Source organism: Tarenaya hassleriana, unplaced genomic scaffold, assembly GCF_000463585.1.
Source record: "Tarenaya hassleriana unplaced genomic scaffold, ASM46358v1 Cleome11, whole genome shotgun sequence".
NCBI lineage: Eukaryota > Viridiplantae > Streptophyta > Magnoliopsida > Brassicales > Cleomaceae > Tarenaya > Tarenaya hassleriana.
This window is the reverse complement of record NW_010961290.1, coordinates 3,429,458-3,448,904: the sequence shown is the minus strand read 5'-3', so window position 1 is coordinate 3,448,904 and position 19,447 is coordinate 3,429,458. Positions and strand designations below refer to the sequence as shown.

Genomic DNA, 19,447 nt, shown 5'->3' with positions numbered 1-19,447 from the left:
TCTTGGCTCTGTGTTTTCCTTGTAGAGGGGCTGTCGGGTTGTTTCTTTGGGTAACGTAAATTTACGGGTGAGAAATGGGAAAGTTTAGCAAATCCGCGGCCAAAATGAGAAATAATAAAGTGAACTACTATTTACTCTCCACGGGATTTCTTGAGTGAGGAAATCTTTATGAGGAATCTTGATCCAACTCGAGATTTCCCATATCAAGAAATTATGAACAAACATAATAAATAAATACCAAATAAAAAAAAAATCAAGAAATATCGAAAAAAGAAAGAAACGTGGAGGAAAAAAACACTAGAGAATTTGAGGAAATTTTAGGCTAATAAAACATAGAAGCTGCTTTAAAAATAAAATCCATCGTCATTAAACATGTCGGGCTAAGACATATGCGTTGCAGATTCGATTCGATTATTTTTTTATTTGGATTTTTCGAAAAAAATATCCTCGTTCAATTTTAATTGGGTTTTCCTTGAAATTTTATTATTTTATATAAAGATTTTTTACTTATATTATATTTTTTTGTTATTTTGATATTCCAATTTAATTTGATTTAGAGATAATTATACTCTGTCGATTTTTAGACCCAACATAAATTATTTGGTTCGATATTTTATACTCTGTAATTTTCGTGATTGCAAAAACTTTGTAGTGGCTTTCAAATAAAACAAAAACAAAATAAAAAAGATGATTAACTTTCAATTTTTTTAAGTATTAGCGAGAAAATGTAACAATTACTTTAAATCCAGTAAAAATCGTAGGAATCAATTACACGTATTGAGATTTGACAACGAGGGTGAAAGCAGTGATCCGACAAGATCCCTTACTTTCTAAGAAACTTAATGCGACACACCTTTTATTTCTTTTAAATTAAAATTAAATATATTTTCTATGATATTTTACGAGTATATGTATTTTTATTGAGATTCACGATACCATATATTTTGTCATTATTTTATCAAGGTATTTAGTTTCGTAGGTATTTTATGAATCTATATAGAAATATGTATAATGATATTTTGCTAATCTATGTATTTTTATTCATTTTTAGAGTTTTTAAAACAATTCTTTTATTAATAGTTAAAATATAAGGGAAGGAAAAAAACTAATATGTTAAGTCTTTCGTTGTTGATGGTTATCGCTAAAAATATAAATCTTATCTTACATTGAAAAGGGAATGTTTGGTCTAATCTTGCAAATCTTTACGTGGATGTCACTTCAAAAATTAAATTCATATATATCATCAAAAAATAATTTTTCATCTTCATTTACATTAAAATCTGGTTTATATCATTTCAATTTTAACCAACTATGATTCTACAATCATGAGAATATTTAAAAAAAAAATCAAAGATTAAATTATAAATCACAAAATATAAAAATGAGATTTACGAATTCAATATTCTAATCTATATTCATAGATTGGTTCGAGTGAGAAGATCATTTCATTTTCGCCTCTATTTTTTGTATCTTTTTTTTTTCATTTTTTTTGTTGATTTCTCTAATTTTTTTCTTTCATTTTCCCCTTTAATCACAATTTTAGAAAAAAGTAGTATTAATCACGGGGGTGTATACGCACCTAAATGTTGAGACACCACCAAAGATGGTAGATTCCTCTTTTTATGGAAATGAACATTTTAAAAATAAATATATATATATTCCCTTTCCTTCGGATTTAACTTCAATTTAAACAAAATGGTATATCATAGAACGCTATACGTACAAACGACGGGTCAGACCAAGTAGTTTAATTATGTTTTTATGATTTATATATGATATAACGATGGTAGCCATCGCCTATATACCTTAATATATAAATTATAAATATGATATGTGTGTATATCGGATGGTTTTAGTAGTTCTCTATGTGAAATTTCATTTGGGCGTTGGTACATATTTTAAATTTACCGTTGTAACATTATAGATTTAAAATTTTCTAAACAAATATGGAATAATTAGATGGAATAATGCTTAGTCACCAATTATCTGTATTATAAATTTTTTTTTATAGATATGGAAAAAGTCCTAGTAATATATTAGTTCAATCTATAAATATTACAGATATATTCTGTTGTCTTTCAGAAGTCGGTAGATCTTATTCCAAAAAAAAAAAAATGGAATTCCCAGGGCACCACCATCGCCACCACCACCGTCGTGACGACGATGAAGAGCGTGGACTCTACGCGCCACCGCCTCCAAACGCCTTTTTTACCGCCGCTCCTCCGCCACCGCCTCAATCCTACCACCCAGGAACCCATTTCGCCCCACCGCCTCCGCCGTACCGCGGTGAACCTTTCGCGCCACCGCCGCCTGCCGGCGTCCACTTCACAGCCGCTCCTCCGCCACCTCCGTCGTTCGGTGGGGCGACCCATGTCCACCACACCAGCGGCGAGCCGTATCCGGCTCCGGAGTACCGTTACGGAGGCTACGTGGCGCATCCGCCGCCGCCTAATCCGACCTTCGAGAGCCAGGGAGGCGATTTCACCGGAGTAACCCACGTCTCTCACAGTCCATCGCATCAGACCCACTCTTCTGTTTTCCACCAGAGCCATGAAGCGAACCGTCTGCCGGCAAATCTTGCCGGGCTCGCCGGTAGACCCACCGTGAAGGTTTATTGCAAGGCGGAGCCTAATTACTATCTGGCGATCAGAGACGGGCAAGTCATTCTTGCTCTATCTGATCCTTCTGATGAGGCACAGGTGAAGAAATTAATCTGTTTTTTCTTTTTTCTGTTCATATCATTGTATTCGACCGTCTTCAATTACTTGTTTCTTGGTAACTATTGGAATTCGCCGTTGCAAGACTGCATTTCTTGCTGATGTTGATCTGATCCAATTGTGTCTGATTCAGAAAAATAGTTTTAGGCGCATGGAAGAAGGACGAAGGATCAGAGTCCAGGCGAATCATATGTTTTTGTGTTTGATCTATGTGTTGTGTATGAAACTACCTATACATTCAGCATTATACTATTATTATGTCTGAAAGGACCATCTAGTCAGATTTCTATGGAACTATGAAGATATGGTTCTTGTTTATCAAATTGGCCCGAAAATCAGGCAGAGTACGAGTCTCGGGTCTCTGTTGGGTTCAGTTTCTTCGGGTACACTGTAATGACTCTCGTGTCCGTATATCAATGCCTGTTAAACTATCTCCATGTTCTTTTCAGCTTCGTTATATTCTGATTGGCGTGTTTACTCTGTTCTGAGTTTTGGTTCTGGCTTTGAGTTTGGAGACATATCTTAAGCAACTGTCTAAGGCCTGAATCATCATTGAGCATCCTTAAGTTAGAAATGAAAAAGTTTGGCATCTTAGTTCATAAATTAATATGCTCGAGATTGTTGAAACCGGTTCTGCCTCGATGCGGTTGTTCTTTGAAATTCCTCACTTACTCTTATGGGTGTATAGATTCGGGACTATTTTCAGGGGAGTACAAGTGTATTCTAGGTTATGTTTGCCCATAAATAATTGGTTTAACATTGTGACCATTGTCTCCAAGTTTTCGTACTCTCGGTTGATTTTACTTATGTGGGTGTCCATATATCTGATTTTTCTGGGTGTAGCATTGGTACAAAGACGAGAAATACAGCACGAGGATCAGGGATGCTGAGGGGTGCCCTTGTTTTGCTCTCATAAATAAAGCCACGGGTGAAGCTTTGAAGCACTCTATTGGAGAAACTCAACCCGTAAGCGCTCTAGCTTCTCTCTGCTTCTGGAACGGCATCTTTTGTTCTCCGTATCTTAAAGTCGATGGGTACATATTAGCAACTGGGAAAGTGTAGAAATTGTTGTTCTGCGATGTAAAATTCAGCGTTCAAACAGTATTTCGGCTACGGATATATCCTCAACAGCTACCGTCATCTTGTCCTCATCAATCTCCCAAACACATTCTTGTTTTCCTGTCTGGTTTCTGATTTGTGATAGGATGTGCCATGACCAGGCCACTTTTACTTCTCTCTCTTTCAAGTGTTTAAGCCTCATATTGTATGTATATGTTTGCACTTGCAGGTGCAGCTGATTCTGTATGATCCCGATAGGCTCGACGAGTCTGTGCTGTGGACAGAGAGCAAGGACTTGGGTGACGGGTACCGTACTGTAAGGATGGTTAACGATATACGGCTGAACGTGGATGCATATCACGGTGACCAGAGGTCTGGTGGCGTCCGTGATGGCACACTCATCGTCCTCTGGAGCTGGAACAAGGGCGACAACCAGAGCTGGAAGATCGTTCCTTTCTGTAAGCTCCCCTCAACCTTTCCTTTCTGCTGATTTATTGGTTAATCTCTTCGATTTCTTGTGGTCTGTTTTTTTTTTTTTTTTTTTTTTACATTTGCAGGATAACTCCGGTTTATGGAACTATGTTGTGGGGAGTTTGGTGAATAAAAGAAGAAAGTACATTTTCTATGTACGTTTCTTCTCATGTTTGGTCTGTTGTTTGTCTTGTTGAAGTGAAAATAATGTAACATGGATCTCTCCCCTCTTCCGAAGGAAGAGAGACGTGTGTCGGATTTCTATTTACAATTTGGTATCTTTATTTGAGATGGATATTTCGGGGTTTTCTTTTATTTTGATCTAATTATTTTCTCTTTTGAATATTTTAGATTTTGATAAATTATACTCGACTAGTTTTTATATTGAATTTGATTCAATGCGTTGCTTTATTTTATTCTCGTATTTTTTTTATAAAAAAATGGATTTTAAAAAACTATATTTATTTGATTTTTATATTGAATTCAAGACTACAAACCTTTGTATTTGTTATTGCTCCTATCTTTTTCTTCTTATTTTTTTCTTTTAAAAATTCATATTTTGTTCGAAAATATTAATTTTTAATCAATTGAATTCAAAATATGCTTAGGCCTTTCCAAATGGGTATAATATTTTCTTAGCAGACGTCAATTGTGAATTCATTTACGATCCCTATTATTATCTATAACCAAACTATATATTATATTTGGTCTTTTTTGTAATCAATTTTTTTTTCCACGTAATCTCTTTGTATACGAAATAGAACATCGTCGATTTACCATTGTATAACACATTTAATGGGGGAAAAGGGTCTCGATTGGTCAGTTTTTGATACTTCATAGCAGTGTGAAAGCAATTACAAGTAATAGATTAATTAGTGATTAAGAAAGGGATTATATTACATTAATTAAGAAGATTATCTTCTGTGACAAATCTGATCACATGCAGATATGCCTCGAGCCTCCAGAATATCCAATCTGTCCGGATGCCGTCCAACTGTCTCTAACCATGAAACAGTCAATTAGGGTTTTTTGAATGTCTACTCATCATCATGATTGATGCTTCAAAAAAAAAATCGTTGAATAATAATAATAATTATATATATTGTTTTCCTTCAAATTCTAATGACATTTTGGTAGCGTTTAATTAAGATGAGTGAGAAGATGGCAACAAATGGTATGTTTATAGTATCTGATGTCAATTTCGGAATATATTTTGAAAAAATGTTTTATATTTATATGAACAAAAAATGGGTGGTAACGATGTTGAAATTAAAATTGTCATTCGATTAGTTTAGATTTCATTGATTCGTAGCCTATTTAATTTTTTTTATTTTCATTAAAAAATATTTATTTTTTAATAAGTTTTTTCTGTCCAATTCAAATTTTATTGTTTTTATAAAAAATTTTGATTTTATGTAATAGGAGCAAAAAAGTTAACCGCAAAACATAATTGACACAACACACACATAATAAATTTAGTAAATGACCTGCAATTATCTTACATATTTTCATGTCAATTACGAATCACTAAGATGTCATTTATTTATGGGATCGATTAATTATTTTATGGGGTAATCGCATAAAAATACCCGAACTTTTACAAAAATCCCAAATAAATACTCGAACTATAAAATTGTCATATAAATACCTGAACTTTTCAAAACTTCCACATAAATACCCAAACTTTTAAATTTTTTCCAAATCAAACAAACGCAACTGCTGACTCAATAAAAAACTGGTGATTCAGCAAAAAAAATTGTTGACTCAAGAAAAAACATGCCAATTTTAATAATATTTTTGAATGATGAATCAACAGTTTTTTGTTGAGTCAGCAGTTTTTTTGCTAAGTTAACAGTTTTTTACTGAGTCAGCAGTTGCGTTTGTTTGATTTAAAAAAAATTTAAAAATTTGAGTATTTATGTGAGAGTTTTGAAAAATTTAGATATTTATATGATAATTTTATAGTTCGGGTATTTATTTAGAATTTTTGTAAAAATTCGGATATGTTTATGTGATTATCCCTTATTTTATATATTTTATTTACTTGGAAAGATTGTTAAATGTTATCTTCTAGCACACGTCCATCTGAGTTGTCCTACACTTGGCGAAATATAGACCCCACGATTGCGGAAGCACGATGACGTGGAAGTCCTGTCACCATCGGATTGTGGGACCCTTTGTTCCCTTTGATTCGGCTTTGAGGGTAAAAAAGTCAAATGCTTTTTCGAGTTCTCATTACTCAAAAGGATTGGGCCCACTCGGAATGATGACATTTGTTATAAGGAAATTTGATGAAATATAAAATGAATCGCGAGGTATATATTTTTATTTATTCTTAATATATATTTTTTACGTTTAAATTGTGAATATTCGGTATTATATATAAATTGAATTGATTTATATAATTATAAATTGAATCCGAATTTGAAAAAAATATAAAATTAATTGAAAATTTTAAAATCCAATTTTTTTTTTAGAAAGCGGATGTTTTCTCATTAGTAACCAAATCTAAATCAAAATATATGTAAAACCGAAATTCGTATCCTAATTTTTTATTACCTGTCATCGAAGTCTTCTTATTAAAGCAATAAATAATTTCAACTAAAATTAAAGAATTTAAATATGAAAAAAAAAACCATGGACCCACGTCCCATAAACCCTCCGTTTTTCAAGCTAAAAAATTGTTTATTAGAACATGAATATACACAGTATTAGTAATACCATTATATTATTATCTAGAATATATAGAAAATTTGTATTTACGACACTGACAGAGGTTTAAATTTATTTACCTCTAAATAAAGTAAATATCAAACCGATATATTTAATATGTAATATCAAATTTCCATGCGAAATGATTCGGTAATTTTTTTGGTCCTTTTTATTTATTGAACACTCTTTACTAATCGATGGATCACATCCAATGAATCTATCACTATGACAATATATCCCAATAGAAATATAAATAAATTAAACATGAAAATTAATAATAAAATTAATTGGTGAATTATTTGTCCGTGGCTTCTTCAACAATATAACCAGTTTTCTTGCAGCCCACGGAATTTACCTCTAACGAGACTTGTCCCCTCGAAGAAGCTCCTTTATATAAGCACCGTTTTCTTCCTCTTTTGTACTTTTTTCTTTCACACATCCCTCTGAAATTTTCTCCTTATATTGATCATTCTTCTATACAAAACACCCACGGATATATATATATATATATATATATATACACACACACACGATCTTATATATATCTCGAGTTTCATATAGAGCAAAAGCTTCTGAAATCCACCTTCTCAATCGGTTCATTTTTTGACAAAATTAAGATCCGGGTTTGTCTTTGTTCCTCTGAGTTGCATCAAGAAAATTCATTGAAAACCGAGTTTTTTTCTACGGATTTTCGATCAGGCCCCTAATCAGACAGAGATCTATCTTGTTCTTGAATCTGCAGGGTTTTTGTGTGGAAATGGAGGAAATTGAGAACAACAGCAAGGGAGGGGGACTGGTTGACTTGCCGCCCGGATTTCGATTTCATCCAACGGACGAAGAGATCATAACTTGTTATTTGACGGAGAAGGTGATGAACAGCAAATTCTCAGCCGCCGCGGTCGGTGAAGCCGATCTTAACAGGTGTGAGCCTTGGGATCTACACGGTGAGTGTATATACACATATATAATCCCATCTCCGAGCCTAAGTTTCTTTCACGACTGTCAGAATTCAAGGGTTTCCGATATTTACGATCAAGATTCAATCTTTCTTACTCGTTTCTTGCACGCATCTGTTCCATGTACGGCGTTGCAGAGAAAGCGAAGATGGGGGAGAAGGAGTGGTACTTCTTCTGCCAGAAGGATAGGAAATACCCGACGGGGATGAGGACAAATCGCGCGACAGAGTCCGGTTACTGGAAGGCGACGGGGAAAGATAAGGAGATCTTTAGAGGCAAAGGGTATCTTGTCGGGATGAGGAAGACTCTTGTCTTCTACAAAGGAAGAGCCCCTAAAGGAGAGAAGACCAATTGGGTCATGCACGAATATCGTCTCGAGGGAAATCTCCCTTTCCCCAACCTCAATAGGTTCTCCAAGGTATATATATACACACCTATATATATGTATGTATGTGCATGACCACAAACCATATATACGTTCCTAGATTGTTACAGCACTTTATGTTATGGTGAGAAAAAAAAGAGAAAAAGGTTGAGTTTTTCTTCTTCTTCTTGGTATAGTTTTTGCCATTTAAAGTGTTGCAGATTGCATAGTGTCATGCATATTTCACTGCTTTGGCATCGTTTCTTTAGTGTTTGGCTAAGAGTTTCTTTCACGTAGGTGTCGAAAAATCACAACGTTGTGTGTTAGAGAAGGTTAGAATCTTTCGAAAGTTAGTAACTTTTTTTTTGTTGAAAGCTTTTTTTTATTTATTATCAATCAAAATATTATAAAGTTTAATCAAAATACTAATGTTAGTGAAAACATATATATATATATAAATACGTGCAGGACGAATGGGTTGTCTGTAGAATTCACCACAAGCATCTTGGATCATCAAACAAGATCCCGATCGATGAAAACGCGATGAACTCGTTCGACCAAAATATCGGTTCTTCTCTCTATGGCCTCTCCTCTCTCCCTCGACTCGTTGACACGAGTTCCTCGAGTCGACCCGGTCCTAGTTTCTCCGCAGGGGGTCCACCGGAGTTACAGTACACCGCCGCAAACCAATACTTCAGAGCTCCACTAATGCAGCAAAACCCTAATGAAGTGGGCGTTTCGTTCTTAAACGGGTCGGGTCATGGAGATACGTGCAGGACGAATGGGTTGTCTGTAGAATTCACCACAAGCATCTTGGATCATCAAACAAGATCCCGATCGATGAAAACGCGATGAACTCGTTCGACCAAAATATCGGTTCTTCTCTCTATGGCCTCTCCTCTCTCCCTCGACTCGTTGACACGAGTTCCTCGAGTCGACCCGGTCCTAGTTTCTCCGCAGGGGGTCCACCGGAGTTACAGTACACCGCCGCAAACCAATACTTCAGAGCTCCACTAATGCAGCAAAACCCTAATGAAGTGGGCGTTTCGTTCTTAAACGGGTCGGGTCATGGAGAAACGGGCCCGAACCCGGAGCCGATGTCTTCAACTCAGTCGGGACTCAGCGTGGATGTGAACCACTACAACAACACGAACGATGTGTCCTCGTCGGGGCATAAGAAGATGTTCATTGGGAGTAGCGAATCTTATGAAGATTTCGCGGAATTCTTGGGGAATATTTGGGACTGCTGATTCGATGATTAGGCTCGAATATTTTTTTTCTCTATTTATATTTCATCTTTTATATATATATATATATATATATATATATTTGAAAGTAGAATGTGGTGGGTTCATGATTCGTATCGTCTCTAGAGCATAGCTAGGTTAAGTTGTAGCTAATTTCATATAGAAAAGGGGTTTGATTACAATTTCACAATTATACTCGGATTTGTATATGTATATATATACACACAAACATGTGTAGGATTCATATTCATTTCAGAGTGCTTTTAGAGATTTATACAAGGGCCAATACATATGATTTTTTTTATAACCAAATCAACCAAATAAAAATTGAATATAAAAATGACCAAAAAAGTTGAAGAAAAATTGATTTTTTAGAAAATGAAAAAGCTTTTTTTTTTAAACGTGAATCCTAATATAATTGAAAAATATGAATTGAACTAATATAAAAAAAAACTAGTGTAGATTTTATAGAAACGAATATAGAAAATAAGATAATTGAATCTAATTTCGATAGTTGAACCGGTGAATTAGAGAACATAGAGTGTTTGTTCTATCCCGAATTTGACCTTTGAATTGGGATCACATAGTTTACTTTTGATCCCGAAATGAGTGGATGATACCGGTTATCTAAAAAAAAATAATTGAAACTAAAAAAATGTTCTAAGGCCGACATGTGTATATGAAGGAGGGGATGAGGCTAACAAGTCATGTGAATTATTTCCGAATTTTACGCAGAAAATTTCTCCCTAATGTCTTTTCCCCATTTCTAAATAAAGAAAACAACGAATAAATACAATTTTAAATATATAGAAGAAAACCGACAGCGACTTCAGATAAATCCTCTGAGAAATGTTAACATGTAATGCAAGTCTTAATTAGTAATTCAAATCTTGTGTCTAAAGCAACTCGACCCGTTAATTTCATCCATGCGTAATCCCTACAATTTTCCATATTAATATTTGCAAATTAATTTAGGGATATTTTAGTAATTTAATTAATTATACAAGTGGGTACAAACATTCGGTGACTCTAGACGTATATATACCACAATTACTATGTATTTTTCATGCAGTATTATTTTATCTTATAAATCCCTAATTATATAATTAGCTGATAGTTCAGATTGCATTGAAGGATGCATGATTTGGTTCATATTTCAAAATCAGCGGTTTAGATTGCATCTCATTGTATACCAAGATTTATATATAATTTATAATTAAATATTATTATATTTATTGTATCCAACTCGATATTTCATTATTTTCTTATTTCCTTTTTTTCTTCACCGCCGCAACTTCCCAGCGTTGGCCTCAAGCTTCCATGGCTGGTCATCGGACATCGGAGCCAATCAACCTTCAGACAGATCGATCAGAGTCTCATGTCGCAGACCCGTTGGCGATAACTCTTCTGGTCCGGCATCTTCCTGATGGAATTCCTCATGATATCGTTTCTCGCCTTCTCTCCCAGTATGGAGCTTCTTCTGTTCGTCCTTGTTCCGGGGGAAGGTAATTCAATTCAATGAGTAGCCCTACGTTCGTTAATTGGTCTCAGTTTAGGATTCGAGGCCTGTTGTGTCTTTAAATCCCGTTAACAGGGGTAGTAAATTCTAGGTTTTTGTTGATGAATCTTGTGTCTGGTCGTAGTTCTGTTCATGGTGTTATATGAATTGAAGGTTTCAGAGAGATTCTAGTGATGTTTTTATTCTTTATGGCATTATGGGTCACATCATATATCATTTGAGAAGTTGAAATTTCTCTTTAGTTGTATAATTGACTTATTGGGTTTACAAAGGAAAAGATCTAATAATATATGCTTGGAGGTTTCATAAATTAGTGTTCATCTTTCAAAGGAGTAATTTGATTTGATTAGAAATATCCTTGTTGCAGGTTGAGAAACTGTGCATTCGTGGATTTCAAAAATGAAGCAATAGCCTCTCAAGCACATCGTCAGTTAAACGGGTACAACTTTGGAACTTACCCGTCTATTTCTTCTTTGTTCCCTACTATTCCATGGTATGTCTTATTTCATCTGCTATTGGATTTTGAATCAGTGATAAGCCAAGTATTGACCAGTTTTCATTTAATGGTAGGCTAGGCTGAGGTTTCTCGGAAAGGTTCTACAGGTGCAGAGGGCCAATAAGCGAAACGATAATAAGAAGTCATGTCAAATTGAAGAATCTGGGAAAGACGGACAGGAGTACTTGTCTACGAATAAGGAAAATGCTTTTACGAAAGATAGCAATGATGATCCCAACTCCAGGGCCACACTGTCTAATGAACCGATTGCTCCAAAACACGGCATAAACTATCCATTTCCTCCTCACCTCGAGTAAGTTGTTCTTCTGATATTCTTTTTAGATTCCCCTTTTTTGCTCCCTATCTCAGACGCATGCTTAAGTTCTCTTGCCCATCCGTGAAACACATAGGACCCCATGCCTGCTTTAGATACTAATTTTGTTTATACCCATGATCTGATTCACCTTGCAGATATGCATACCCTCCACCTGATCCAAATATTTTGGCGAACATCACTAATGCGCTTATTGCTGTTCCACGCCTATACACCCAGGTTTAGTTCTACCCTCATTATATACGATTGGAGAATAAGTTTGTTTTCTTATCATTTATAGATATCGGCTATTATCAAATATTAAAGAGAACCAGAAAAGTAGTTTACGCCTCTCAAGTACAGGTATTACATCTGATGAACAAAATGAATCTTCCACCTCCTTTCCGTATGGCCCTGCCGACACCACCGCTACCTTCTCCAGTATCAGCGACAGCAGCTCAGCCACCTCTACCTCCATTGCCTATGGATGTGAAACTTACTATGGAGCATCAGTCTAGCAGTGAGTCGGAGATGGAATCTGATGAGGTAAACTTCTTGTCATAAACACTGAAGTTTACGATGTCATTAAGTATGGATTCGACTGTCATGCTACCCCGTTTCAGTAACTAGAAGTTCCATTTCAAAGTCCCCATCTTATTCCCTTTTTCGCCTTTGTTCTTGGGTCAGTAAACATTCTTGTGCTGAAATGTAGTTTATTCTGAACTAGCCCTATTCTTACATGCTGTTTCCTGACCAGTTCAAAATTTTGTCATGATATTTTTTGTAGGAAATTAGTATGGCTAAATCAGGAAGAAAGCGTCCTAGACCTGAAGCTGTCATTGGTCCTGGTATAGATAAAGACGTGGCACATGAGACTGTTGGAGTGAAGCCCTCAACCTTGACACCCAAAGAGATCCCTGTGATAAAAAAGAATAAACCTGTTATGCAGGTCTCCCATCTTATCCGCAATAGCCTTTCAGGAAATATTTCTGCACGGTTCTACTGATTATTTTCTTTTGGCTCTTGGCAGATCAAGATTACGCCAAAGGTTGCTCAAAGCGAGCATAAAGAGGATAATGAAGACGAAAGCCCTGTGGAGGAGCCCAATAAGGAGGATTTGGAGTGCAAGTCTTTTGCAGCTCCAGAGGATTTGGAGAAAGGAAGGTTACCTCCAGAGGAAATTCTATCACTTCCAATGTTCAAGGTATGGAAATTAGGATATGCTGATACACACTACATGTAGAAGAATATTTGGAATTATGTGAAGACAATATATGACATCTTGACATCATCAACTTGACCCTTTTATTTTACTACAGTAAGCGAAAGTTTAACAAGAGTAGTTTGGCATATTTGTTCTGCACTTTTTGTTGCTGGAGATGTGTCCACCATTGATTGTTTGTGAAACAGTTTTTGATGTAATTTTGTAAAATAGTGTATCCTTTTTTTCTTCGTGGTATTAGATTGCATTAGATGATTTGTTATTCACATGGGTTTAGCTCAAATTTAGATGTTTAGTTTCAATAAGCTGTCTCAGTTTGGTTTAGAATGCAAAATAGCATGGTGGTAGTGGCTAGTTGATATTGGTTTTTCAACATCACTATGATTAATCAAACAAATGATTATGATTTATCTATTTATCACTAGATCCTTAGCCTTTGAGAATGCTATTTCTGGTTTTCTTGTGCAGAACTACACAGCGGGGAATCCTGCCCCTGTCTTGTACATCAAAAACCTTGCCAAAGATGTTGTTCCTGATGATTTCTATTACATATTTGGTAAGACACTTCGCTGCTACACTTGCTGTATCAGTATGCAATGCCCTTCAATGTCAAATCAACCCTCTCAGATGAAGATGTCTTGAAATTTGAGGAGTCTAAATGCTGAAATATCTATTTTCATGTCAAGAACAACGGTTGTCTCTATCTTCTGCTTGTGAAGCTTTTTTTCTATGTCGCATTGGGACTGCTGAAATCTAATATACTAATGTGCATCTCTGCTGGGGATTTTTGTAGGGTCACTGTTTGGAAGCATAGACAAAGCGAAATCCAGTCTTGGTGTGCGGCTGATGCAGGTAATTCTTCTACGAATTAAAAATGTAAAATTGTGTTAGTTTGTCGTCCAGCTTTCTGAAACATGGTTCATCATGCCTTTGGAGAAAATTGATAGCATATCTCTGAAACTCCTTAATCTGTAAAGCTTTTGAACCTCTATCTCAACCGATACAAACATGAAAGATAAGATAAAGTCACTACATGGAAAGCCTCCTGCTTGTAAATATGGTTGTGTATTAAGTTCATGATATTTCTCTGAATTCCAGGAGGGAAGAATGAGAGGGCAAGCCTTCGTAACGTTTCCATCGGTGGAACTCGCCCATCATGCTCTGGTGCAATCCCTACCCTTCCCTTGTCTGATTGTTGAAACTGAAATACAAAGCCTTATACTCTAGTGAGTAAGAAGATTGTGGTCAGAAATGAGAGAAATTTTGATAGTATTGGTTTGGTCTTGCAGAATCTCGTGAATGGTTTCATGTTCAAGAACAAGCCGATGATAATCCAATTCGGTAGGAATCCAGGAACTGTAAAGGCACAACAGTGAAGAGCAGAGGCTTCTTCATCTAACTTAGGGACTTGGGATGAAAATATGCGGAATTCGTTTCTTTGGATGTGTTTTTTTTTTCCATGGATGAAACCGTATTTCATGTCCTAACTCTATCTCCTATGTTGTTGGAACTGTATTGTGGGCAATGGATGAAATATCTGGTCTGGTAAGTTACATAACTTACATTGCTTTTATTGTACGGAATCAGTTTTCAGTATGAAGTAAAAGGTTACAAAGAGTCTTCACTAAATTTCTTTGAGTTTGTAAGATCTTTAAAGTTGGTTTTAGTTATTTTCTACTAACAAAAATGTAAAAATATTCTACTAACAAAGAAAGGTTTACAAAGAAATGTTATTATAACTTTTCAAATTGTAAAAAATAATTGTTTTTATTATAAAAGTATGAAACTTAGTTAGTGTTATACATATAGATATTAAACTACATTACCTAGTCCTGTAGTTTAAATCTCCAATAATTATTAATGATGCTAAATTATCATAGTTAAACCTTTTTTTTTATTATAATAGTTTGAAACAAGTGATCAATTATCTATGCGATCGCTTTCTATTGTTAACAGTCGTTCATGTCATTCAATTTCTTTTCATTTTCATAAATATATGATACTTGGTAAAAAATAAAAATGGACGTGTGTTAATGGTTGAAATTAATTATGTCAGTTACTGCTAAATTGTTTTAGTTTTATGTATACAGAGAATCCATAAATTTGAAGTGATAATCAAAATGATGGATTTATAAATAGCTATTTGGCCACATCAATCAAATATATATGTAATAATACATATATATTATTCAAATAGAAATTAATTACGAACATAGGTTTATCTTAATTACAGAAGCATAATATGATAAAAAAAATATATTAAAATTTTAGCATAACTATTTTAAATAGCGCGTGCTTTTTTTTTTCTTTTTATAATTTTTTGTTCGACTCTCGAAAATAAAAATCGAGCTTATTAAATTGGAAGTAGTACGTGTATATATATAAAAACAATTGCTTGAACTTCTATTAAAATTTTATAATACATAATTAGTTTATTTTGACTTTAAAAAATTGATTAGGTTACTATGGGATTTTATTTTTTAAATAGGTTAAAAGAATATTTCGTTTTTTTATATCTACCCAACAAACAAAACTTTTGGATTTATATATTTTATAGTATTTATGTTTATTTGGACCCACTTAACAACTCCTTAGCAACTCTATTAAGACATCCTTAAAATGCTAATTCGTGGTTGAAACTGATATTAATACGACTAATTCAACATGGATGAAAATAACATTTTCTAGAATATCAAACTTGGAGAAAAAGGCAAGACCCGAAGAGGATTCTTGACTGAGATGCATATCCTACTTAGCCTAGAAAAGCATGCCTTTGACAATCTTGTAATTATAAATATTAATATTATTAATATTTTCTTTTTCTAGCCATGTATTTATTAAGATCATCTGATGTTATTTCAAATTCTATGGATCATGCTTAAAAAAATAAGAAACTTATTATTAAATTTAATTTTTTTTTTAAAAGTCGAATGGTGAACAGTGTCATATTTTGATTGATTTTAAAGTTTCACTTGTGAAATTAAAGATTATAGTTAGGGTTGATATTTGTTTTATTTTGTTAAGTTTCAAATTCAATTATTTTCGGATTCGTATTGTTTTATTTTAGAAAATATATCAATTTAGTTTTTATTTTATTATTTTTGGATTTGATTGGAATCTAATTTTTCTTGAAAAATAATTGAAAATCTTTTTGTTTTTTGTTTTTTTATAGTTTCGTACTTTTAGATTGTATGTATATTTGAAATGGCTTAATTTTTAATTTTGATTAATTAAGATATTATTTGATCTAGTTGGGTTTTAGGTATCATGAAATACCCATCCATAATAATTAATACCAGATTTGTTTGCTTAATAATTTTTAATTAATTTATAAAAATATGTGAACACATTAAAATATACTCATGTAAAAAAATTGTTTATATAGTAAAACGAGATTTTGAATTCATATGAAATATACATTACACACGTTCAAGTGCTCATCTTTTATAATTTTAATTCTAACTTTATTATTATCATATTACGAATTTATTAATCATGTCATTAAGGGACGAAACTGGCAATAAAATTTATTTATCAAATTTTTTTTAAACGTATAAAAAGTGGTGGATGGTTGATGCAACTTCTCAACATATTATTAGTTCTTTCGTCCCAATCATAAGAAATTTAAATTTTGAATATTTAATTGGCTCGTAATGCTTTTTGACTTGTTCATATTAAATCTTATATTTTGTTCTTATTGTTTTTTCTATGATGCATATTAATTTTCTATATTTTTATTTGTTCTATACATATTAATACAGTGAAAATTAATGTAAAAAAAAATCTGTTTATGCTGCAATGTTACATTCAACATTTTGGATTTATATTTCCAAAAGTCTAATAACAATAAGACATCAAATTTTGCACAGAGAATAACTATATGTATTACCAAAAAAAAACTATATGTATTATTTTATGTCTCCATGGGGTCGATAGAGATATTTTTATATACGAACGGAGACTTGGTAAATATTTTTTAACTGCTGCTTTTGAACGTATAATCACAAAAAATTATTATAATATTAATAGTAGAATATGTCGTCTAACGTGACTGTTCATTAGTTCCCTTATAAATACTCACGAGTGCTTTGTGTCCATGCAGCAACACATCTCACTTCGCTCTTACAACAGAAGCAGCAAACGCTACAAAGCTTTTGTAAGAGCACAAGGAGAAACCTTCTGTCTGAAGATGAAGTTTTCCTGGTCTCTTCTTGTTGCCATATTGGCTACGGCCTCTTCCTTTGCCTCCGCTTACGATCCAAGTCCTCTCCAAGACTTCTGCGTCGCCATTAATGACCTCAAGAGCGGCGGTACGTCGATTTCTTTGCCCTTTTTACCATTTTTTCTCGATTTCGATAATACGCATTAACATGTACGTAACTCTTGTACGTGATGCCTTCAAAACTCGCAGTGTTTGTGAATGGGAGGTTTTGTAAGGATCCTCAACTAGCCAACGCCAATGATTTCTTCTTCTCCGGTCTGAACAAGCCCGGAAATACCAATAACCAAGTCGGTTCGAACGTTACAACGGTGAACGTCGACCAGATTCCCGGCCTGAACACATTGGGAGTGTCTTTAGTACGCATAGACTATGCCCCTTACGGCCAGAACCCGCCTCACACTCATCCTCGTGCCTCGGAGATTCTCGTGGTCATCGAGGGAACTCTACTCGTCGGTTTCGTCTCGTCCAATCAGGACAACAACCGTTTCTTCTCTAAGGTCTTGTACCCTGGTGACGTTTTCGTCTTCCCCATCGGTATGATCCATTTTCAGGCTAATATCGGGAAGGTGCCCGCGGTTGCGTTTGCGGGTCTCGGCAGTCAGAACCCTGGAGTTATCACGATCGCAAACGCTGTTTTCGGGTCGAACCCTCCGATCAATCCAGAGATTTTGGCGAGGGCGTTCCAGCTGGACGTGAAAATCGTTAAGGAGCTTGAGGCTAAGTTTGCGGCCTGAAGTCTATTGAAACGACACAACATATCGTGAGAATGCGCCACTTTGTTATCTTGTGACAAAAGTTATATAATGTAATAAAACAACGGTTTTGGGCCGTTATCTTATCTGTCATAGATTCATATATATTGGCTTTGTGTAATATCCCTGCCGTGGACATTTCGAAGTTGGTTTTTGCAATTAATAAATGATAAATACTTATCTTATCAAAGTTTTTTTTTATTGTTTCTGTTCTTAATTTCGATCCTTGTCTTTGTTAATGTGTTTTGTAAGGAATTTGTATACCAGTTTATAACTTATATCAGACATATTTCAGTGGCTTAATGAAATTATTATACATAAATAATAAAACTCGAGTTTCTATATTTTTTTTAAGGGAAACAAAACTCAAACCAGTTAATACAAATATTCAATGTTAGCTTAGTTTTCAAAGTAATTTTTTATTTTATGTTTACCTGAGTAAAAATGGGCAGGTAAAGAAGGGTAAAACCATTGCATTTTGAATTAAATTAAAAAAACGATAGTGCCAAAAAAAAAAAATCACAAGGACAATAAAAAGAACGGGAGAAAAACATGGCAAAACAGTGTCATGCACAAAAACAAAATATTATCATACAAATTTGATTACAATAATATTACGGATATACATAATTACCAGAATATTTTGATTGTCACAGGATACCCAAAACTCAACTATTCGGTACAAGGATTTGAGATTGAATTTCGAACCGTTCAAATTCTGAATTCGATTAACCCAAACTATCAAATATCCGACCGTTACGTACCGTCGAAATCTAAGTTTGCGGCCTAAAATCTATACCAAAATTCTTCAAATTGTTCGGATATGTAAAATTTGAAGATCGAGCAGGTTAGGTACTCTACGTTGTTGACAAATAATAAGGGATGTAACATCACACGAGTCCGATCGAAACATTTTTGGAATCAAAATTCAAAATCATGCCAAATCGAACCAGATCGCGAACCGACAATGGTTTAGTTTTACAAGTATACGAAATTACAAATACAAATAGAATTTAATATCATATTTATTTGTGTTTGAATGAATTATAGTTTTCTGTTTGTTCAGACTGGATACAAACAAACGCATTTGTTAATTTATTTAATTAGACTACGAATTACTTGATATATAGAACATTTATAAAAAAAAAAAAAGATCCCAAAATTTTTATATTTATTTATATTTGGAACTTTTAATATAAATGTTAAAAACCAAAATGATATTCAAGATTAAGATGGCGCTTTCTGCAAAGAACCGCCTCGTTTGTCACACTAGCTACGTGAACCGAGATAGATAAGGTTGAGTAATTCATGACCCGTTTAAAAACGAGTCAAGCCGGGCCGATTTAACTCAGAATCTACGAGGGCCAAATCGAGCCGACTCGTTTTACACCGCCAAG

General features: G+C 34.2%; 4 protein-coding genes across 4 annotated transcripts; all 4 read left to right on the top strand.

Annotated features, from left to right (window-relative positions):
* Window positions 1-2,077: 2,077 nt before the first annotated feature.
* Window positions 2,078-4,573, top strand: LOC104805794. The gene is made up of 4 exons (XM_010530472.2): window positions 2,078-2,699; window positions 3,561-3,683; window positions 4,006-4,234; window positions 4,334-4,573. Coding segments are annotated over exons 1-4 (939 nt in total). The 5' UTR covers window positions 2,078-2,114; the 3' UTR covers window positions 4,336-4,573.
* A 2,734-nt stretch (window positions 4,574-7,307) lies between these two features.
* On the top strand, window positions 7,308-8,835 carry LOC104805793 (NAC domain-containing protein 59-like). Its single transcript, XM_010530471.2, has 5 exons — window positions 7,308-7,582; window positions 7,702-7,903; window positions 8,053-8,333; window positions 8,577-8,611; window positions 8,748-8,835. Exons 2-4 carry the CDS (start codon window positions 7,717-7,719, stop codon window positions 8,604-8,606), a joined length of 498 nt encoding a protein of 165 aa, XP_010528773.1. The 5' UTR covers window positions 7,308-7,582; window positions 7,702-7,716; the 3' UTR covers window positions 8,607-8,611; window positions 8,748-8,835.
* A 1,956-nt stretch (window positions 8,836-10,791) lies between these two features.
* Window positions 10,792-14,700, top strand: LOC104805792 (U11/U12 small nuclear ribonucleoprotein 65 kDa protein). The gene is made up of 11 exons (XM_010530469.2): window positions 10,792-11,031; window positions 11,413-11,484; window positions 11,621-11,854; window positions 12,013-12,094; window positions 12,218-12,400; window positions 12,642-12,803; window positions 12,885-13,058; window positions 13,545-13,632; window positions 13,870-13,928; window positions 14,175-14,240; window positions 14,366-14,700. Exons 1-11 carry the CDS (start codon window positions 10,847-10,849, stop codon window positions 14,450-14,452), a joined length of 1,392 nt encoding a protein of 463 aa, XP_010528771.1. The 5' UTR covers window positions 10,792-10,846; the 3' UTR covers window positions 14,453-14,700.
* Window positions 14,701-17,163: 2,463 nt separating this feature from the next.
* Window positions 17,164-18,240, top strand: LOC104805791 (germin-like protein subfamily 1 member 18). Its single transcript, XM_010530468.2, has 2 exons — window positions 17,164-17,386; window positions 17,488-18,240. Exons 1-2 carry the CDS (start codon window positions 17,173-17,175, stop codon window positions 18,030-18,032), a joined length of 759 nt encoding a protein of 252 aa, XP_010528770.1. The 5' UTR covers window positions 17,164-17,172; the 3' UTR covers window positions 18,033-18,240.
* Window positions 18,241-19,447: the final 1,207 nt, after the last annotated feature.